Source organism: Schistocerca nitens, chromosome 3 (genome assembly GCF_023898315.1).
Source record: "Schistocerca nitens isolate TAMUIC-IGC-003100 chromosome 3, iqSchNite1.1, whole genome shotgun sequence".
Taxonomy (NCBI): Eukaryota; Metazoa; Arthropoda; class Insecta; order Orthoptera; family Acrididae; genus Schistocerca; species Schistocerca nitens.
Window position 1 is genome coordinate 548,163,759 of NC_064616.1, and position 24,099 is coordinate 548,187,857.

The 24,099-nt window shown below is 40.8% G+C and overlaps 1 protein-coding gene across 1 annotated transcript in view; it reads right to left on the reverse strand.

Moving 5' to 3' along the window:
- Positions 1–24,099, reverse strand: part of LOC126249328 (proclotting enzyme) — a 278,769-nt gene that overhangs the window by 113,039 nt on the left and 141,631 nt on the right. Inside the window, exon 6 of the mRNA XM_049950983.1 lies at positions 1,050–1,135. Within this exon, the coding sequence (XP_049806940.1) occupies positions 1,050–1,135 (86 nt within the window). The remainder of the gene's footprint in view (positions 1–1,049; positions 1,136–24,099) is intronic.

Here is a 24,099-nt window from a genome sequence, read left to right on the forward strand (position 1 = left end):
GTGTCGTATGCTAAGTAACTCATAGCTTAGAGCTGATAGAAGATGTGAAAATCGCAGCCCTTGGAAATACTGAAAAGAAGATGATATAGTCATCAGTACGAGAAGTCGCAACGCAAGTTATCAAGAGTCATAAGTACCCTGTAATTCGACTTAAGATGTTGTGGAAGTTTTCTTGTTTTGTGTGGGGGGGGGGGAGGGAGGGGACAGAGGGATGTCGAATCTGTGATGGTTACTATACTTATCGAGCGGCACATTTCCAACATTTTCAGAAGAAATAGCACAATTGAACGTATAAATTAAGCAAGATACTGGGCTTACTGCTCACTTAAGATCTTCTTAACAGCCCGAGGACACGGGATCAGGCCGGCCGGGGTGCCCGAGCGCTTCTAGGCGCCACAGTCTGGGACCGCGCGACCACTACGCTCGCAGGTTCGAATCCTGTCTCGGGCATGGATGTGTGTGATGTCCTTAGGTTAGTTAGGTTTAAGTAGTTCTAAGTTCTAGGGGACTGATGGCCTTAGAAGTTAAGTCCCATAGTGCTCAGAGCCATTTGAAACATTTTTTGAACACGGGATCAGACAAACATTGTGCCAAAGCAAAATTCAGTGTAAGATGATATCAATGGCAGGAAAACGTAATTGGGATACTGATTTCTCTCTCATCTCGTCTATAATCGTTACGAAAACCATAAAACTGAAAGTTTTGCCAAAGCTACAAAACCAGACGAATTCTTCTAAATACTGTCCATCCAGAAGTCATAGGAAAAACAATTGTCTGCCATGGACTGACACCCAGCATTAATATCCTCTTGAAAGATGATCAGCTGAATTTTGTACATATCACCGTGTGAATTTGTGACCTTAATGCAGTGACGCTGGTAGATATAGATCCATATTATGCCTAACAGTTAATGGCTGGTAGATAACTCTATTAATTTCTGGAAAATGTTTGTGTCTGTGAGTGTGTTGGCACGTAGTATACATGTCTGTGAGAGCAGAGAGTAGTTAGTATGAAAATGTCGCAATGTTTAAATAAACATGAAGGTTTACCTGGCTACGCAGTGTCCGGCAGTGACGACATGGTATCTGTTCACCAAGGAACCTCCGCAGCGGCTGGATCCGATCCTGATATACGCCTGTAACATAAATAATAGAAATATGTTTGAAATAATAAGTGTTTGAGAAGCAGAAAAGAGAGCTCATGCAATTGTTCAACAAGCAAAGATTGTATTCGTAAAGTTGAGATCGACTTTATTCTTGGATAACTACGACAAATCTTCAACATGATTGCAGAGTTTGGTCTGTAAAACTATCATAGCACAACTTTAAAGGTAACGAAAAAGACAAAACAAGATATTCCACGGCAGATTATTAACCGTCGATGATTAGTATTTTGCTAGCACGTCTTTAAATCGTTTCATTCATTATAGATTTGGCTGTCCGCTGGCGTTTATTTATGCCTTAAAAAGTTTCACGTCCCAGTTTCTATAATTTCAAATAATACATTTAATGAAACGGAGACAGAACTACTTCTACAGCTTTTGATTATTAGATGAACCTCCACGTATGACTCACAGCTGATTTCATATTGTGTGAAACAAGTAGGTATTTCTGTCCACCGAGAAATAGGGAAATGCCACTGTATTAAACGTATTAAGTGTCCTTCTCATAAAGGCCGACAAAGCCCTCGATAATAAACCGAGAGAGAGTTTACTGTTTCCGTTGCTACCCTTGATATTACTGTTCATAGAATTTTTGTTCTGCGGAGCTGCATCTATTGATCCAGGCAGTTTCACTGTTACAGAAAGAGTTTTTTGCAGAAACGTTTTGATGTCAGGAGCTAATTCTTTCTGTTCCCTCCCTGCTTCGTACTTGATACTTTTTTTGGTTTTTGTGCGCGTCGCCAAATCATGTCAAGACTCTGCCAGGCGATAATTGCATGGCTTATGATTCTTATTCAGTGTACTGTCGCCCGTTGGAGGGTCTGCTAACCTAAGATTTTAAAATTATTTTAATTATTTAATCGGATGGCTCTCCTGTCACCCACAATGTCAGTTTACCTTGAGAAAAAGGTCGTTTTTGACATCTGTCTTGGAACTGGGTAACTTTTGGTTTGATCGTATTCGCGACTGTACTATTTGTGTATGTTTCTGACGCGATGATGGATAACTATATGAACTGGACATGGAGAAAAAACTGGCCAAGTGCGATTGGACCTCACATTCCGAGGTTTCGTAAAAACATAATTATGTGTATATATAATTTAAGGGTACCTGTGGTCTAGCGGTAGCGCCTTTGATTCATAATCAATACGTCTTCGGTCCCGGGTTCGATCCCCGCCACTGCCTAAATTTTGATAAATAATCAGCATTGGCGGCCGAAGACTTCCGGCATAAGAAGTCAGCCTCATTCTGCCAACGGCCTTGTCAAAGAGGGCGGAGGAGCGGATAGAGGTTCAGGGCACTCTCTTGTCCTAGGGGTGGGAAATTGCCCCTAAAGGCGGAAGAATCAGCAATGATCAACGACATGAGGATGCAGAAGGCAATGGAAACCACTGCATTAAAGACACTAACGTGTATCCACAGGACATGTGGCCTGTAATTGAAGAAGTGTCATGATGATCTCTCCATTGGCAAAAGATTCCGGAATAGTCCTCCATTCGGATCTCCGGGAGGGGACTGCCAAGGGGGAGGTTACCATGAGAAAGAGATTGAATAATCAACGAAAGGATAACGTTCTACGAGTCGGGGCGTGGAATGTCAGAAGCTTGAACGTGGTAGGGAAACTAGAAAATCTGAAAAGGGAAATGCAAAGGCTCAATCTAGATATAGTAGGGGTCAGTGAAGTGAAGTGGAAGGAAGACAAGGATTTCTGGTCAGATGAGTATCGGGTAATATCAACACCAGCAGAAAATGGTATAACAGGTGTAGGATTCGTTATGAATAGGAAGGTAGGGCAGAGGGTGTGTTACTGTGAACAGTTCAGTGACCGGATTGTTCTAATCAGAATCGACAGCAGACCAACACCGACAACGATAGTTCAGGTATACATGCCGACGTCGCAAGCTGAAATGAACAGATAGAGAAAGTGTATGAGGATATTGAAAGAGTAATGCAGTATGTAAAGGGGGACGAAAATCTAATAGTCATGGGCGATTGGAATCCAGTTGTAGGGGAAGGAGTAGAAGAAAAGGTTACAGGAGAGTATGGGCTTGGGACAAGGAATGAAAGAGGAGAAAGACTAACTGAGTTCTGTAACAAGTTTCAGCTAGTAATAGCGAATACCCTGTTCAAGAATCACATGAGGAGGAGGTATACTTGGAAAAGGCCGGGAGATACGGGAAGATTTCATATTGATTACATCATGGTCAGACAGAGATTCCGTAATCAGATACTGGATTGTAAGGCGTACCCAATATAGTAGTGATGAAGAGTAGGCTGAAGTTCAAGACATTAATCAGGAAGAATCAATACGCAAAGAAGTGGGATACGGAAGTACTAAGGAATGACGAGATACGTTTGAAGTTCTCTAACGCTATAGATACAGCAATAAGGAATAGCGCAGTAGGCAATACAGTTGAAGAGGAATGGACATCTCTAAAAAGGACCATCACAGAAGTTGGGAAGGAAAACAAAGAAGGTAGCTGCGAAGAAACCATGGGTAACAGAAGAAATACTTCAGTTGATTGATGAAAGGAGGAAGTACAAACATGTTCCGGGAAAGTCAGGAATACAGAAGTACAAGTCACTGAGGAATGAAATAAATAGGAAGTGCAGGGAAGCTAAGACGAAATGGCTGCAGGAAAAATGTGAAGATATCGAAAAAGATATGATTGTCGGAAGGACAGACTCAGCATACAGGAAAGTCAAAACAACCTTTGGTGACATTAAAAGCAAGGGTGGTAACATTAAGAGTGCAACGGGAATTCCACTGTTAAATGCAGAGGAGAGAGCAGATAGGTGGAAAGAATACATTGAAAGCCTCTATGAGGGTGAAGATTTGTCTGATGTGATAGAAGAAGAAACAGGAGTCGATTTAGAAGAGATAGGGGATCCAGTATTAGAATCGGAATTTAAAAGAGCTTTGGAGGACTTACGGTCAAATAAGGCAGAAGGGATAGATAACATTCCATCAGAATTTCTAAAATCATTGGGGGAAGTGGCAACAAAACGACTATTCACGTTGGTGTGTAGAATATATGAGTCTGGCGACATACCATCTGATTTCGGAAAAGCATCATCCACACAATTCCGAAGACGGCAAGAGCTGACAAGTGCGAGAATTATCGCACAATCAGCTTAACAGCTCATTCATCGAAGCTGCTTACAAGAATAATATACAGAAGAATGGAAAAGAAAATTGAGAATGCGCTAGGTGACGATCAGTTTGGCTTTAGGAAAAGTAAAGGGACGAGAGAGGCAATTCTGACGTTACGGCTAATAATGGAAGCAAGGCTAAAGAAAAATCTGGACACTTTCATAGGATTTGTCGACCTGGAAAAAGCGTTCGACAATATAAAATGATGCAAGCTGTTCGAGATTCTGAAAAAAGTAGGGGTAAGCTATAGGGAGAGACGGGTCATATACAATATGTACAACAACCAAGAGGGAATAATAAGAGTGGACGATCAAGAACGAAGTGCTCGTATTAAGAAGGGTGTAAGACAAGACTGTAGCCTTTCGCCCCTACTCTTCAATCTGTACATCGAGGAAGCAATGATGGAAATAAAAGAAAGGTTCAGGAGTGGAATTAAAATACAAGGTGAAAGGATATCAATGATACGATTCGCTGATGACATTGCTATCCTGAGTGAAAGTGAAGAAGAATTAAATGATCGGCTGAACGGAATGAACAGTCTAATGAGTACACAGTATGGTTTGAGAGTAAATCGGAGGAAGACGAAGGTAATGAGAAGTAGTAGAAATGAGAACAGCGAGAAACTTAACATCAGGATTGATGGTCACGAAGTCAATGAAGTTAAGGAATTCTGCTACCTAGGAAGTAAAATAATCAATGACGGACGGAGCAAGGAGGACATCAAAAGCAGACTCGCTATGGCAAAAAAGGCATTTCTGGCCAAGAGAAGTCTACTAATATCAAATACCGGCCTTAATTTGAGGAAGAAATTTCTGAGGATGTACGTCTGGCGTACAGCATTGTATGGTAGTGAAACATGGACTGTGGGAAAACCGGAACAGAAGAGAATCGAAGCATTTGAGATGTGGTGCTATAGACGAATGTTGAAAATTAGGTGGACTGATAAGGTAAGGAATGAGGAGGTTCTACGCAGAATCGGAGAGGAAAGGAATATGTGGAAAACACTGATAAGGAGAAGGGACAGGATGATAGGACATCTGCTAAGACATGAGGGAATGACTTCCATGGTACTAGAGGGAGCTGTAGAGGGCAAAAACTGTAGAGGAATACAGAGATTGGAATACGTCAAGCAAATAATTGAGGATGTAAGTTGCAAGTGCTACTCTGAGATGAAGAGGTTAGCACAGTAAAGGAATTCGTGGCGGGCCGCATCAAACCAGTCAGTAGACTGATGACAAAAAAAAAAAAAAAAAAAAAAATCCACACATTCTGAGAATCGAGAATCTCAACGACTTTTACCTGTTATCGATATCGCTCCTGGCAAGATATCAGCCTTGGGAATTCCAAGACTTTCGAGAATGTTTTAATTTTAAGTTTATTTTTTCGAATAATTTCGCATTTCCTGTTGTAATTATATAACTACAGATTAACAGTTTACAGATGGTTTCCTTTGCTTGCACTGTTAAATGTTGCTTCCTGCTAAATTTCATGATTCTAGATCAACGGTAAGTACCTTTAGGGTTTTGATGAGTGAGTTGTCGAGTATCAAACTACGTGACATAAATGGCCATATCTTTTCATTTATTTGATTTGGAAGCTTAATTTTTACGCCTCCAAGGGATCATTGACATTAGTATTTGACATAATTGCAATTTGATGAAACTAGCCGTTCCTAATACAAAATGGTCTTAACAGACGGACAAGCTAACATTCCTATGACAAACGACAAAAAATATTTTTTTCGTGTCCTATAATTACAGATTAACATTTTCGGAATTTTTCCTTAACTTTTATTGTGAAACGTTGCTTCTTGCCAAATTTTTTGATTCTAGATCAACGGGAAGTACCCTATAGGTATTGATGAGTGAGATTATGAGTATCAAATCATGTGACATAAATGGCCGTATCATGTGACTGCAATGACTTGGAAGCTTAAATTTCTTACATCGCCAAGGAACTATAGATCTTAGCAAGTGATATAAATTTCAACCTGATACGTCGACCCGTTCGGGAGAAAAAGGGGTCTTAACAGTCGGACAGACAACAACAATGTGGTCCTCTACGTGTTCCGTTTTTACCGATTAAGCCACGGAAACCTAAGAACCGTCTAAAAGCCACAATGAGACTGACCGGTGCCTGAGACGAACGTTCTACACCTACGTCAAAATTTATACTCTGCAAGTCACCTTACGGTGTGTGGCGGAGGATACTTTGTGCATCAGTGTCGCTTCCCACTGTTCCTTTTACAGTAGCGTATGGTTCGCGGGAAGAACGATTTCCACGAATAAATGTGAACTTCTGAAAAACAAAATACTTACGGCCATTAAAATAAAGTCTCTTTAATGGATGTTACAATATGTTTCGGTTCCATTTTACCACAGACCAGCCAAGTGAACAGGACTTCGTGGAGTTAAACGCCGTTTGTGAGTCAAAAAATGGCAGCCACAGCCGTTACAGCTTCTGAACGCACTTAGCATGAGAGATAAACAGATTTTTTTCATATTCAGTTGCTAAGAAATAGCCACCAGGGAATTCATTACAAGGTGAACGAAACTGGAACGATGGTAGTGGGGATTGAAGACCTGAAACTGTTATTCAGTAATTTTAGAACATATTTTAGATCTTTATGTTCAAGCATAACGCCTTTACCGAAAGTTGCTTCAGAGTAATACCGTTGTTTGAATAAAAACAAACAGTGACTGAAAAAAATCGCAACACCGAAACACCATGAAGGAGTCGTGTAAGGTAAACGAAAGTTGGTAGGCGTGTTTCCACATCTGAATTCACGCCAGTTGTACAAGAGTGGCGCTAGAAGCGCCACTATGAGGATGCAAATCACGTTTGTTTTAAATACACGCTGTAACGGTTCTGAGCGTTAGTTACCTTTGAGATTGGACGTGGTGAGTTGATGTTACTCAAGAATGCTTTTAAGGCGGTAAAGACGCAATTATCAACACCTCACTGAGTTTCAACGAGGTTGCGTAACAGGACTACGTGAAGCTAGACGTTCCTTCTGCGATTCTGCGGAAAGACTTGGCAGGAACGTAGCCACTGTGCAAGTTGCTGGCAGTGGCGGTCACGAGAATGTTCAGTCGCAAGAAGACCGGGCTCCCGATGGCCACGTGTCACTACCGAGAGGGAAGACCATCTTGCTCGACGTATGGCTCATGCGCATTGTCTGCAGCAGCAACCTGAGCAGCAGTTCGCATCACAGAGGCACAATGATCTGTTATAATCGGTTACTTTGAGGACAGTCCCGAGCCAGACGCCCTGTAGTGTACATTCCACTGACCCCAAATCAGCACCATTTGCGACTTCAGTGGTGTCAAGTGTGAGCTCATTGGATGGCAGGGTGGAGGTCTGTTGTATTGTCTAATGAAAACTGGTTCTGCCTCGGGGCCAGTAATGGCCGTGTGGTGGTTAGGAGGAAGCCAGTTTAGGGCCTGCAGCCAACCTGTCTGCGAGCTAGACTCACCAGATCTGCACGTGGAGTTATGGTCCGGGTTGCGATTTTGTACGACAGCAGGAGATATCTCGTGGTCCTACGCACTCTGCAAAATTGTGCATCAATCTGGGGTGTGATTTCGTATGACAGCAGGAGCACTTTCGTGGTTATCGCACGCACACTCACTGCCAAATTGTACACCAGTCTGGGTATTCGACCTGTTCTGCTGCCGTTCATGAATCCGGGTGTTTCCACCAGGATAACTCTCACCCACATACCGCTGTTATAATTGAACATGCTCCATAGAGTTTCGACATGTTGCTTTGGCTTGCGCGATCACAAGATCTGTCTCCACTCGAACATGTATGGGACATCATCGGACGACGACTCCAGCGTCATCCACAACCAGCATTAACCATCCCTGTATTGACCGACCAAGTGCAATAGGCATGAAACTCCATCCCACAAACTGACATTCGGCACGTGTACAGTGCAATGGATGGACGTTTGCATGCTTGCGTTCAACATTCTGACGGTTACACCAGTTTTTAATATACCAGAATTTCACATTTGTAGTGGCTTATCTCTTCCTTTTTTTTAACTTGCGATCTTGTAATGTTAATCACATAAATATCTTATCTAGACAAATGTTTTTCCGAAATTTCATTACTCTATGTTATTTATTTTTTGGTGCTGCGACTTTTTTCCGTCAGTGTACTTAGAAAAATACTCCTAAAATTTTACTGTGAAAAACAGCAGATATATTCAAGGAATATAATCACTATGTGTATTTATTTTTAAGAGTTTAGTACAAGCTTGACAGCAGTATGTTATTATTTTCCGTTGTCGGATGCTTTGTCATTAGAGACGAAAAAAAAAAGAACTAAGAGAAATGACACTGACATAAAACACTAAATTCGTTTCCAAGACAATCATGGTTCGTATTATGTTTTTAATGGAATAAATAGTCGACGGAGGCAATAATTTTCTTATAGAACTTGCTAATGAGCCATTTCTTATCCATTATTCTCAACAATTAGTACCAGGAATAAATGTGAAGGAAGCTGTAAGGTTAGAACAAAAGGTTAAAATGTGACACTAGAGGTGGTAAATCTTAAATAATATATTGCTCATTTAGAGCATAATTAATTTTTAAATACGAGAAGTAAATCAGAATAGCTATGTTAGATCTGTGGATTATTATTTTGGAAGTAATCACGGATGTAGTTAAGAGCTCCAGTTAAAAGTAAAGATTCATTTCTTATTAAAGAACAATTAGAAATAGAAACGAGAAATATGCTTAAGTCTTTTAATACATAAATCTTTACATCCCTTGCCTAATTAGAGATCATACTGGACGGAACTGCAGTATAATAAGCAGCCTACGTCACGACCCTCCACATTAAACGCCATCTCCAGAGAGGTCAGCTCTTTGCAATTAAGCTCCTAATTGCCTAATTAACTGTAAACATTGTGACGGAAGACATTTTTTTAAAATTATTTAGAGAGATAGAAGAGGCTGTAAACGGTGTCAGGGCTATAAAATGGATGTTAAAAAATTCATAGGTACATTTCAGTTATTTGCGTTGTACGGGCAGGGGTGTGCCAATGTCTGTTATCGTGAAGGAAACTATATCTAGTCTCTGCCTTTTTCGTCGTCAATTCTGAATGTCCTTCGGTGCTAACTTGCGATATCATGGCTGTTCCAATCCTTAAGAAAATCGTAATAAACTCACAATTTTTATTGCACGTCCGTGTTACTATGAAGATGAAATCAGGAGCTGCAGATGTGTGCCAACTGTAGGGGGCCCCGACAACGAGGCAGCCACAGCGGGTCGCACTCGCACTGCCATTGTGGCAGAATATCCTCGTGTAAATAATGGGGGAGGGGGGTTAGGCGCCGCCCCTCCACTGTATTGAACTGCTGCTTACTTTCCTCTGGGGACGACTTCTGTATCTCTCTGGCTGTTAACGGTATATGGTTCCTGATACCATCTTTCTTTGCCTCTCTCAGTGAAGTAATTGGTATATGATCTGACTGGTTCTCTCGGCGTGACTGATTAATGATGTACTTTCGGGCGTTCGTTCGAGTTGTTTCTACTTTTCTGCACAATATTTCGACGAGTGACACATTCGCCTTCTTCAGACGCTGTGAGCAGTGCTATTATGTGCACTCGGTACCTGGATTTTAGTGAGACTGGTTGGTGTAGTTTACGACACCCTTCCACGACTAGGACTCTTGCGAGTATTCCACCGTTACTGAACTGTTTGAGGGTATTTGGATAGTGTTCATTAACGGCTCTTAGGCTACGTATTAAATTGGGCACAATACGCAGTTTCCATGACTTTTCCGCTCAGAAATAGTTTGTATACATTATTACATCAATGAACTGGAGTCACTGCATCAACTAGCGTTTATACTCAGCATCGATTTCAAAAAGCAATATTAAAAGGATTCAAAACATTTGTAACGTCACGGATTAACGGTCACTTGATGTTACTGGAAACTTTTCATTTTTTCATTACGCATTTCGGGCGCTGCCCGTCTTCAGATGATCTATTGATTGTCAATTCCTATACTTAAACTCTTATTCTCAGCAATGAGTCTGTCTAATTTTCGCGGATGCCTCTGGTGTATGACTTCTCGCTCATAGCCAACAAAGTTGAAAACAAACTTTGAAGCATCTCAAAATTCCACTGGGGCTGAAAATGATATCGAAATTCATTTGCTGAGCAGCTGGAAAAATGCTTCACTTTATGCGCAGCTCGAATCTCAGTTTTTACTCAGAGCTTCTCAAACTTAGCTTTTACACGCTGTGCACTGTATGTATTATTGAGTATCTTGATTTTGGCGTATTTAGGTGTTACCTTATTGAAAAGAGATGAACTGTTAAACAATATTTCCATTTGGTTTGTCTGGTCAGTTCTTTACGCAGGTAAAAATTTTTAATCTCTTGTGAGGCCCAGCTTGGCACCAAGTATTTTAAATTTGACTGAAAGTCATTATAGAGCTTGAAAAGTTGTGGATAAAAAGTGAGAATAGGGCTGCCTGTAAAGTGAAGCATCTGGCCAGCTGCTCAGCAAATGACGTTCGATATGATCTTCGATCCTTTCTTACACCAGTGAAATTTGGTGATGTTTCAAAGCTTGTTTTCAACTTTGTTTGCTGCGAACTAGAAGTCATACGCCAAAGGTATTCGCGAAAATAAGACCACCTCATTGCAGAGAATAACAGTCGCAGTATAGGAATTGGCAATCAACAATTCATTTGAAGATGGGCAGTACCCGAAACGCGTAATGGAAGAATAAAAAGGTTCCAGTAGCATCAAGTGACCATTATTCGGAGACCTGCTAGCTGTTTTAAATTCTTTTAAGAATGATAATGAGTTTTAGTCGCATTTAAAAGGAGCAAAAAGCGTGTCTAATGTTAATTTCTCGTCTTTGTGAGCGCTTTCCAGTATTTCAGCAGCCATGGGTCACACAGTTTAGGAAAGTCTGGTGCGTCGCTCATAGTAAAGTGTTAATCTCGGAGTAGCTTGAAAATTTAGGGAAAGACTATTATTGGTAAAACGACGATTTTCACTCACACTACACCTACACTCTTAAGAGTTGTCCAGTCTAGACATGAGGTCTTCTACCCTTATTTTCATTGTGAGGGATTGAATGGTCTTCCTTAAAACATAATGCTATGGATTTCATTTTCCTTCACTCATTGCACTAAAGAAATATTTGCTGTTGAGCCAAAACATTATGACCACTGACCACCGCGAGACTGATTAATGACGCCTGGTGGCGTTTCGGGCAGGTGACACAATAAGGAAAGTATGTAAGTCTGGCAGAGACGAATGCGGAATCATTCTAGGGACGATACGGAGCGAAAATGGGTAAAAACACTGACGCAACTGCTTTCACAAAGGTCAGAATGCTACGGCCTTTGAAGTAACCTATGCCATCAGTCATCCGTCCATGTGACCTACAGAGATAGCCATTAAAATTTCAACAGGAAGGATAGAAAATAACGAGATATAATTTATAGTGTATATACAGTATAGTGGGAAGAAGTCATGATTAAATTGGTTGATTATTCCGAGGTGTATAGGGTGCGAAATGTAGTGTACACGACTTCCACCTCGGGCAGTAACAATGGGTTTAACCCAGCTGGGCATAGAGCCAAACTGAGCTTCGATAACAGATACGTGGACACGATTCCATGCTGCTTCAAGTCTACGCCAGAGCTCATCAGTTATGGTGGCTGGCGAGTAGGGGCATGCCATTCTCTCGGCAGTCCATGACCGGACGTGTTCAGTGGGTGAGCGATCCGGAGTACCTGCTGGTCACTACAACAGTCAAACAGGGTCTGTATCGTGGTAGGCCAGGACAGCACTGATAATATGCAGTAGTCCATCATCTTACATCTCTGGAGAAGACTCTTGACAGTCGAACCTCGCCAGCTGTGTTCTGCGCTCTTCGAGTCGGGATGGGGGCGGGTGACAATAGAATCTCCGTGAGTTCTTTAGGCGACCACAGAGGAAGCGTGGAGCGCCAGTCCGTCGAGTATGGGAGTTCTGCTCCGCTGTTTGGCGAGAAGGAAAGCATACCCATATGCAGTTTTCTTTGGTGAGACCCGTCAATGCTTTATGCGTGAAATGCGTTGCTGCACATAATTTTTGCTGTGATTCCTAACTTGCCTCTTTATTCAAGTGTGTTGCTTCTTTATTCAAGTGTGTTTACACGAGTTCTGCGTACGTATTATCGTTTCGTAACGATATTAATTTTGTATGAAACTAGCTGTACCTGGCCACGTGTTGCTGTAGCTCAATATGGGAAACGGAAAATTGCTAAATATGTATGGGAAGTGGATATACGTCATAATCTCCTTCTCTCACTTGTGTTTGTCCGTCTCCTGCTTTTCCTCTCTTTGTTAATCTCCTCCTCCTCCTCCTCCTCCTCCTCTCCTTGTCCATCTCCTCCTTCTTCCCCCTCTCCTTATCAATTATTTTCTCTACCTCTCATCTTCTCCTCCAAATCTCCTCTTGCTCCTCTCTCTCCCGCTCTCTCCGTCCATCACTTCCTACCGCCTTTCTCTGCCCATCTTCTCTTTCTCCCTCGTACTCCATACTCTTCTCTGCCCCCTCTCTCTCTTCCTCTCTCTGGCCATCACCCCCTTTTCTCTGTCCATCTTATCCTCCTCCCTCTCTCTTCATCTCCTACTGCCCCTGCTCTGAGCACTATAGGACTCAACATCTTAGGTCATCAGTCCCCTATAACTTAGAACTACTTAAACCTAACTAACCTAAGGACATCACACACATCCATGGCCGAGGCAGGATTCGAACCTGCGACCGTAGCAGTCGCGCGGTTCCTGACTGAAGCGCCTAGAACCGCTCGGCCACCGTGGCCGGCTTGTGAGAATCCTTTGTATGGGTGGTCGGAGGCCACGAATTAAAAGTTTTTTTCTTTGTGTACACCACATATATATTTAATTAGACTGTTAATAGGAAAATTATCGCCCAGATAAATTTTCTTATATGTTTCTTTGCAATTTCTCTGCGAGAGTCTGGATTTTGATCATATTTTCTATTTTGAATAGCAGTTCATGTCACGTCAGTAGTAAGGTTCATTTCTTTTCCTTTGCTGATAGGCGAGAACATCATCAGTGACTGCATATGTAACTACTTGTTTAAATAAATATATGTTCGCAAATTAACTTCGCTCTCACTAGATATTCCTCAGACTCACAGTAACATCTCCTCACTACCAGAATTAGTCATAAGCGTATACTAGAACTTGAGTATTCAAAGAACGTAAGTTTATTACGCAATCATCTCTCTGTTCCGACTTTCAGCAACAGAAAAGCGGTGTTCCTTTTTTATAGTTTTTAGCCCCGTTCAGATGAGTTCAGCGAACAGAGAGGATTTGCAGTGCAGAACTTCGTGAGAGTTCAGGGTTACATCCAACAGAGACCTATTGGGGCAGCCAATAATGCATCGATGCTTAAAGTTTTCTTTGGACGTATAGACAAATCGGTGGAAATATTATCTTCGTCAGATGCCATGTACTTTTCCCAATTAATCTTTAACGTAGTTTCTGGCCTAATACAGACAGCAAAAAAACTGAGCTTCGTACAGGTTGTCCCTTGAAGGAATGACCCATTTATACTAAATAACAATCATGTACTATATGCTTCCAGGGTTTAACTGTTTAAATTAATTATTTTGTTCAGTCTCCACTTTGCCTACCACAAGCCTAGTTCAATTACAAAACCAGGTAGCCAGCTGCATTTGAGTTTCATTTAGTGAGTACTTCTGGAAAGTTTAATTAATGATTAAGATAACGAAAGAATTACACTCAGATAACTTTTACTCCTATCTACTTTTGTGTTGTTGCGCTGAAATTGTAATAATTTGCATATTCAATAATGTACTTCACTTGATGGCAGTTTGACGTTTGTATCATGGTGCATTCACAGTGTTCCAATTTTAATACATAGGTAGTGCCTGTTCTTTGACTTCCAATGGCGGCGTTCCTGTGACAGTGCTAATGTCTGTGACTTGTGATGTGTGACGAGGGTATGTAGACTTGTTTGGCGGTAGTTTCTGCAGCCAACAGCAATGAGGTGATTTTGTATGCTTTAGTTTCTCACGGGTTGTTGTCACTGAGCTTTAAATTGGCGAGTGATTTACTACACTGTGACACTTTCATCCGCTGTACAATAAAATATGTGGAGTAGTCTGTACATGTGGAGGGATATTTTGTAGCATACTCGGCGTAAGTAAAACACAGTTTATGATTACTCGCAATGGCGGTGATGCAGGACGTGGAAGAAACAGGTGGTTCCTGTACGTGCACACTTTTCTCGGTCCGATCAACTGTGAATGCCATGTGTGGTACTCATATTATCTCCATTCCGAACGGGCTACGGTCATTATTCTTATATGGCCTGTGATTCCAAAACAGGCGCGAGCAATGCAGGAGTGAAACATATTTTAGTGACACCCGATGAAAGCTGCAGTGATGTCTGCTATTCACGAGATCGTTCTCAGAAATGCATAATACAGTACTGAGGCAGTCCTTCTGCCTATACATCTATAAGAACGTGAACTGCCGCGAGTCTGTTGAATTGTACCGAAAATGCTCCAAAGGTGGCGATTTATTGCCGAAATCTAGATTTGCAAGCATAATATAAACTAATGGGGTTGCCGTTGACTACTGTCTGCCTCTCCTTCCTTACAGTCTACGGTCTCTATGTACAGAAGTGAATATTGTCTTGAATAACAAATCATCTGGTTCACGTCAGACAAATTAGTAGCCGGCCGAAGTGGCCGTGCGGTTAAAGGCGCTGCAGTCTGGAACCGCAAGACCGCTACGGTCGCAGGTTCGAATCCTGCCTTGGGCATGGATGTTTGTGATGTCCTTAGGTTAGTTAGGTTTAACTAGTTCTAAGTTCTAGGGGACTAATAACCTCAGCAGTTGAGTCCCATAGTGCTCAGAGCCGTTTGAACCATTTGAACAAATTAGTACGTAAACAAGGATTTATTGACATATTGAAAAAGCTCATAAATACTGAGTGATCTATATGGTGGAGACACAGCAGATGTATGTATAACCGAATCTAACTTTGAATTTCAGCTTATTCATTCTTCTTTAGACGTCGGTGCTTTCCAAGTGATGAGTGAGGCGAATGTTGACATTCAGCGTTGATACATTCACTTAGATTTACAGTGTATAAACATGTTCTATTCTCATTAGTTTATGAATTGCAGGAACTGTGGGCGTTGCGGATAGTAGAGCAGAACTGTCGGTATTACTAGTGCGTTCTGTTCTGTGTTGAAATGTTAACTTTTCCTTCCTCACTTATAAAGAAGTCCTGATTGCATAGAAGCGAGCAGTAAGAGTAACGACGGACATCATGTACGTATCTCTTCAAAGAACTATGCATTGTAACTGTGCCGTCACAATATATATTTTCGCTAGTGAAATTCGTCATAAATAATCCATTACAATTTGAAAAGAACAGTGCTGTACACACCTACAAGAGGGAAAAATGACCTTTATAACCCATTGTCAAAGTGTCAGTGGCTTAGAGAGGAGTTGAACTGCAGCAATAAACTTTTTTGATTTTTTGCCTAATAACATAAAATGTGTGACAGGCAGCGAGGCAACTTTTCAGTCTATTTTAAAATTATTTTTCTTGGACAACTACTTCTATTCCACTGACGAGTATCTACTTACATACTGGTAAGCAGCAAAAAAAGGTTCTAAAAGGTAGCTGCATGAGTAAGAATAAAATGATAATTTGGTCATTATTATTCATTAATGTTAACAGTAATCATGCAGCCTCCCGTAAAGTGAATCTTTCCACATCATTTCGATACAAGAAATGTTCAAATGATCTAAGATGTAACTAACTAACTGAACTGCAGCTCGAGTGGGGATATATTGTCTTCAGAAAACAGACAGAAATGTACATTCTTCTTTAACACAGGTAAAAATCATTTTAAATGCGGCCAAACAAATTATCCCAGATTTACTCTTTTTGGTCGACTTTGATCTTTAAGCAAGCCTATAAACAGTAGTCTAGTGTAAAACTACCAAGTAATGTTGGTATTCATGCAACAACGCCACCACGACGAATTGAGTTTCAAGTATTGTAATTCGGAAAACTTTGTATCTGTTTATGTGATGTTTTCTCGTGTGTAGGGACCGCTCCTCATAAAGTGTGACCATTTGCGCCTGAAATAGCCAACGTGGATCCCGTACAATAATGCCAGTCGAAGTTCACAGCTTTAGGACTTCATGTTTATGACGTCCGTACAGTTAAGTGAGCCACAGGCGTTTTCATAACGTGAGTGAAGTATAAGTAGTTGGGCTTCAGGTACATTCTGCCGTGCACGTGTTAATAGAGCCGATGCGCTGTTCCTTTGGCGAGACATGTTGCAACAGACCAGGTCCTCCGTCTGTAACGGCCTCGTTCAGAATGGGTCGTAATCATCAACGGGGAACAAAGGTAGTGTATGTGAATGGCGTCTGTTTAATAGAGAGCGACACAACTTCATTACCCTTATCGATAATAAACTGCATTATTGCTGCACTGTTATGATCCACACAACTAGCAGAGAATATTGATGAGAAACATCGCCACCCCTTATCCACACGTCTCATGATTTACCGGTTTGTTCTTAGGGCTGTATGAAACATATTTAATAGGGTCATATGACCGGATATCAGTACATAATATTACGATCGAGACAGTTTGCTCACCTATTGCCTGAAAGTCTGACATTTTATGGTGCTTGTAGTAATATTTCGTGACGCAAATAGCGGTATGTTTCATCCCACCGCGAGCAATTTTCGCAGAAAATCATCAGTGGCAATGCGGCAGAAATTTTAGGTATTTTTCTGTTATTTTGCATTTAGTTTCAACTAAGGACTTTGTAACATGGCAGTCCTCTTCAGAGGCTCAGTTGACTGGCAGTCAATGTAAAGGTAACAGCCCATATTCACATTTACGGCTGAAGAGTAAATTTTATGTTGATGGAACTCTGCCATATTTTTTTTTGTATCGGAAAGGGATGTACTGCAAAAAATTCATTAGATATAAAGGAAGAAAGATCACAATCTAACAGCCAGTCGACGACGAGGTCATTAGCAACGGAGTACAAGCACGGATTGGGAATGGATGCGGAAGGAAACCGGCCGTGACCTTTCAAAGGAACCATTCCGTCATTAACCTAAAGCGATTTAGGAAAACCACGAAAAACCTGGATCTGGATGGGCGGACGGAGATATGAGCCGCCGTCCACCGGAATGTGAATCAAATGCCTTATCGCGGGAACGGGAACGTCTAAATCTTCTTCTCAAACGTGGCATATTGTTTCCACTCTATGGCCCCCGTTTAGTGGAGCGTACCTCCGCGATCAGAATCTTGTTACGGTGCTGCTGCACGCCGACTGAAGCCGGCTTTGACTGTAATTACTTATATAACCCACATGCACTCGACTGGCGCGAATCCCGGACGCGCGCGGTAGGATCTCTAGACCGCGCGCGTCCGCGATTCAGCTTTGGAAACAATATGCCACGTTTGAGAAGAAGATTTAGACGTTCCCGTTTAACTGTTTATAAGGCATTAGACGATCTGGAAGTGAAAGTTTCTAACAAAGATTCACAAGTTATTTTGCAAGGTCCATCAGTGTTTTGTGGTTGTATTATTAATTTTACACTTACGCAATTAGACTCACATCAAGCTGGTAATGTAGAAACATGATTCCTTGTTCTCAACGAAAACGCCTGGTTAGATATGAAGTAGGAAATACCCAAGTCCCTATTATACACTTCTCCAACATGAAAAGTGCGGAAGGCTATAACATCTCTTGCATTAAATGCTTCCAAACCAGTAACATTCTTAACTTGATTACCATCATAACGAACAACAGCAACAGTAATCCAACCATTACCAGCTTGATGTGAGTCTAATTGGGTAAGTGTAAAATTAATAATACAACCACAAAACACTGATGGACCTTGCAAAATAACCTGTGCTCCTTTGTTAGAAACTTTGACCTCCATCAAATGCCTTATCGCGCACCAAATAACACACTCGGTCACTTGATTCCACTACAGCGAAAGCTGTCTCTGACAGTGTTGTTTCAGTGAGATGTATTTCTGAAAACTTTCTAAGAGATGTTGCGGCTGAACTACCAAATTTTTTAAAATGGTTGTTAAATGTTAAAGAATTATTCTTTAATCAAACAAAATATATAATTTCTATTCTGTGAACAAAAAGGAATAGTAGTTCGATAAAAAGAAAGAAATAGGGACACTTCATGAATGAAACATCTTGATGCTGTTGTTGCTGTTGTTTTCGTTGTGGTCTTCAATCCTAATACTGGTTTGGCACAACTCTCCACGCTACTCTATCCTGTGCAAGCCTTTTTACCTACGAATAACTACCGCATCTTACATCCTTCTGAATTTGCTTACTGCATTCATCTCTTGGTCTCCATCTACGATTTTTACTCCCCCCCCCCCCTCCTCCTCTCACCACACTTCCCTCCAATACTAAACTGATGATCCCTTGATGTCTCAGAATGTCTCCTATCAACCGATTCCTTCTTTTCGTTAAGTTGTGCCACACATTTCTTGTCTCCCCAGTTCTATTCAGTATCTTCTCATTAGTTACGCGATCTCCCTGTCTAATCTTCAGCATTCTTCTGTAACACCACACTTCAAAAGCATCTAATCTCTTATTGTTTTAACTGTTTATCGCCCATGTTTCACTTCTATACATGACTACACTCTAGACAAATGTCGTCAGGAATGACTTCCTAAGACTTAAATCTATATTCGATGTTAAAAAATTTATCTTCTTCGGAAACGCTTTTTTTTTGTCATTACCCGTCATCAGTTATTTTGCTGCACGAACAGTAAAACTCATCTACTACCTTTAGTGTCTCTTTTCTTAATCTAACTCCTTCAGCATCACCTGACTTAATTCGAAAACATTCCATTAGCCTTTTCTTGCCTTTGTAGATGTTTATCTAATATTGTTGAATGATAGAGAAAGAGTAATGTCCTTGCTACCTGTGACTCACGGTGATTCAACTAATAACATTTCAAATTGACGTAACTGCGTTGCTGCCCAAATATATGCCATTTGATGTCTCCTTTAGCTGCGATACGCCCTCCTTTGCCGCAAAGCGTGATATTAAAACAGATGTTGATGACTTTCTGCACAGTCTTTCGGTCCACAACTAATTTGTTCATATTTCAGGACATCATCAGGATGGATGCCAAATCCTTCCATGCCCACAAGTTCCTAGGAGATGATTTGCTAGGCACACAGATAAGCCAGCCATAAATGGTGTTTGTCGTGTACTGACAACAGCTTCGGACCACGAAATAACAGGACTCATTGCGGTGTGGATGAGATTGTTTGCCTTTGCAACCTAATTTGCCAGAAAGGCAAGTGCCATCTAATGTGCAGTCGGCTATTAATTTGACTAAAGAAAAGCGAGTACGAAAAATAGCTTTTTCCTGTAATTTTATAATATCGATTTAACTATCGATAGTAAAATTAGAAAAATTAAAAATGAAGACAAATTTTGTTGACATGAAAACTGAAGCATAATAATACTGTCTTTTCTGAAAATTGGATTTTACATAATTTAAGTTGACAATTTTGATTACTAATTTTCATAGTTCAGGATCGTTATTACTAAACGGGTCGACATGAATAATAAAAAATATATATTATCCGAAAAATGGACTTTTGGAAATCAAATATGTTCAAAAATATCGTCAGATGTGGAGTGCATTATTTAAGTATGAAAATTAACCTATGTGTGGCTAAAATTTATAGGGAATTGAACATTTCAATCGACATACAAAAGGACAAAATTCATTACAAACTTGTATTTCATCTAATGCCTCACTCAGGAAATTGCATGTAAGTTACTTCGTCGTATTTGTCTCAAACCTTAATCAATAACTAAAACAGCTATGTGCCATTTATGTCATTGCCTTATTCACCCTCTTTTCATATAGTTTTTGTTTCATTCAGAAGGATTTAAGATATAATTAAATAGGAAGGCAATATGGTCTGACGTTCTTAAGGCTCAATGATTGAAACCTTTACAGAACAGAACGTATTTGGAAGTAAATTAATACAAACGAAAAAATATGTATTTCTATGAAGTACAACGGCGTTTTTGTGCATTTTATGTCAGATTTTGTAACGGAATACTTTTAATTATTGAATGAAGACATGATAGGCTACGAATGTAGTGTTTGCTTAGAAACTATTTTCCTAGTAACTGGCAAATTAGACGAAATGAAAATATTGGTTCCGCACCTAGTATTCTTCACTTGTTTGGTGATTCGTTAGAACATGGTCAAGAAGCGCAGAACATAAGCTCTATTTCTCGTAACAGAAGGAGGACAACTGCTTGCAGCGTTTGTACCCTTTATTCTTAGTATACTTCTTCGTTTCAGATTAACAGAAGTTGTTAAAGATAGCAGAACTTCGTAACTCATCGAATGATGATAATACTCTAAAAGAGTGTTGTTTACGAGGGTCACTAACTACCGGACGACTGTATGAATTGTTCCTGTTTTTCATCTTAGGTATTAAAAAATTACTATCGTTGCAAACATTTGCGTTCATTTCATGCGACAAAGTTCGTGAGACGTGTACGTCGAAGCACTTTGTAAGGCTCCACTGAAGAGCTAATATCATTAATATGAGGAGGCATTCTGCCTTTTACCTTTCAGTTCAACATTAAATGCGGAACTCAAGTTGGAAGGCATTTTGCAAGTGCAATAGAAAGATGGAAAATCAGATGAAATTAGGAGGGCTCCTTCTGGATAAGTTTTAACCTAGAGAGGTGACAGGGTGTTTAAGGAACTGGATTCGTGTCCGGAAGGATCGAGTTCTAGTTCTTCACGCGCAATAATGATATGGGGTTTAAATAGATTTTTTTAAAATGCTTAAGGCAGATTCTGGATGGTTTATTTGAAACAGACACGGTTGTTCGCCTTCCCCATTCCACTCCAATCAAAGACAGGGTTCTGTCTGAAATGATATTATCGATAATCCTTCTCACATCCTTCCCTCCTTGACTAACGTTAACATAAATTCTCAACTACTCCAGTTCCGTAAATTATTTTTATAACACTTCTTTTCATCGTTGAGAAGTATTAAGATCTACAATTGATTCATGTTTTGAGGTTAGGTCACCTTAAGAGTTTGTTGGGAATTAAATACATTGTCTCAAATACAGGGTCTTGATAAACGATGAGATGCAGAATCTATTACACCGCCGGTTTTAACTGTACTTTAGATTCCGTACAGCGCCTCAGTTGCAGACCTGTCTGTAATACGGAGGTCTACATACCACGATCTCAAGGAAATGGTGGAACGGAGAATATAGGGAAAAAAAGAATGGACTCACATAACTAGGTCCTGTGATTCTGTTTTCAGTGTTACAGTGTACACTTGATAGATTTTAATGTTCTGGAGACAGGGCGCTTAGCATCCAGATGAGAGCGGTCAGAACTGAGACCTAACTAAGTGTGCTAACTAACGAGAATTGATCGTCCACAGTTTACGGCAAAATCTTAAACTCCGGTGCTAGCGGACAACGTCAAAGCGGCTGGTCTTGTTTTACGTTTTACCCGCGAATATCGTTTTAACTCCCCATTGTGACATAGGGCGCACTGGTCACTGAGAGTTTAGAAGATTGCTCCGTCGCCTGCTCCGACCCAGGGTGTCCATGGCTGACCTTTCTCGATGGTATGACCCGGCTCCTGCCCTCTCCACCTTTTTCATTCTTCTTATTTTTTTACATCTGTCGTTCGTTTACTGCCTCGTCGTCGTTCTCTTTCCTGAGATATTATCAACTTGTCTGTGTTGATAGTTTTTCTTGTGGTAATGGAGGGTGAGGAAACACAGGTCAGATGCAGAGGGTGCGCATGCCATTGTATAACATGTCCTGGGGGCCTCCAGATGCGGAGTAACTCATCCATCTTCACGCTCTTATCCCTCTCTCACTTCAACTTGCGTTGGTCTCTCGGTTTTATTGAGTCTCGGTTACAGTTGGGTTAATCAGGATTCGTCTTCTGTGTCCTTCCTCTCTGAGGACTCTTCCTGGCTCGACACATATTGGATGGAGGAACTGATGACGTTGTAATTTGGTGCCTTTAACCCCATCAATCCTTGGAGTCGGCTATGACTTTTCTGAAGGAAAAAACTATGTTCGCAGAAATCTAAACCACGAAGAGTCGAATGGCAACTGTGCATGGATATTTACACACACGATTCCAATGGTTTTTCATTTATTTTACAAATAAAGGTCTATCTTGATCACATAAATTGTACAATTCACAATACAGGTCTCCGCCACTATCATCTTCAGCTCTGTTGAAAACAGAAAAACAGTGGTGTAACCAACTAAGTTCAATTGGCTGAATCATAATCTACAAGAGGCCTAGTAATACAGAAGAAAAATAAAAATATTGAAATGATTAGCCGCCATGCATACTAGCCATACATACCATAAAAACATTCTGATGTAGGTATCAACGTCAGAATCTATATATCTGGGTATATAGCAAGTGCCGGTGATAGCCTGGATTCGTCCATTATTTATACAAATAATTGAGGACTGTAGAAGGGACTAATGCTAGGGTACACGAGTAAGAAGTAATGTAAATTCATTAATTAAAATGTAGTATGCGTAGCCATTAATTAAAATTGCTTCACGTGGCAAAATGAGCGTCTGACAATAAAAAAATCAACTCACATAAAATATGTGGTAATAAAATCCATGCTTAAAATCCACATAAACATGTAAAGAGTAACAATACGAAGCCACTAGCCTGTCAAAGTAAATAACACATAACTGTGTACAAGGCAGAATAAAAGGTTTTAATGTAACACCACGTCTATAAATCCAAACCTTTCAGCGTGACAAAACAGTTGAACGTAACCGCAAGTGCAAGAGAATTAACAAGACAGTGACTATTAATTAAAATTTCGATAGTCGATGGGTTTCCACTTGTCTGCGTCAAACGGCGATTAGTACTCCTGACAAACAGGAGTCGTTTAAATGCTGAATGTGTCACCCATACATTCTTAATTTTTTACTCGGAAAACCTTTTCGAGGAGATTCGTATACAGAAGATAATTCGTTTATTGATGTTACCGACTGCTGGTATTAAAATGCAGAAAACGGCGACCGTCGTGTATAATATGTCCTGAACTACTGGTGCTCGCAACCAGGTCTTCCTTGTGAAGCCGCAGTTATTGAGACGATCCGTCTTAAAGGCGTCAGAGGTTCTTGTGTTTGTGGATACCATCCTACTTTTTGTTTGCGACTACGAACCATCTGTGTTAATTACGGGAACTAAATTTACTATAGCTACGAAATTTTCCACAGACATACGTCACGAGATTTAGCTGGAAAGCGAGCTTGCTGTGAGCTCTAAAGCAACAGATGCATGTGGCAAATGTTTGCGGAAGGGAAGGAGCACCACAAGCTATGTAGAGGAGGAAGGTTCAAAATGGTTCAAATGGCTCTGAGCGCTATGGGACTTAGCATCTGTGGTCATCAGTCCCCTAGAACTTAGAACTACTTAAACCTAACTAACCTAAGGACATCACACACATCCATGCCCGAGGCAGGATTCGAGCCTGAGACCGTAGCGGTCGCGCGGTTGCAGACTGTAGCGCCTAGAACCGCTCGGCCACCCCGGCCGGCCGAGGAGGAAGGATTTGCAGCATTGACAACAGGTTGCTGGTTAATTTAATTGTGTCGTTCATTTAGATGTAATTTTCATCGA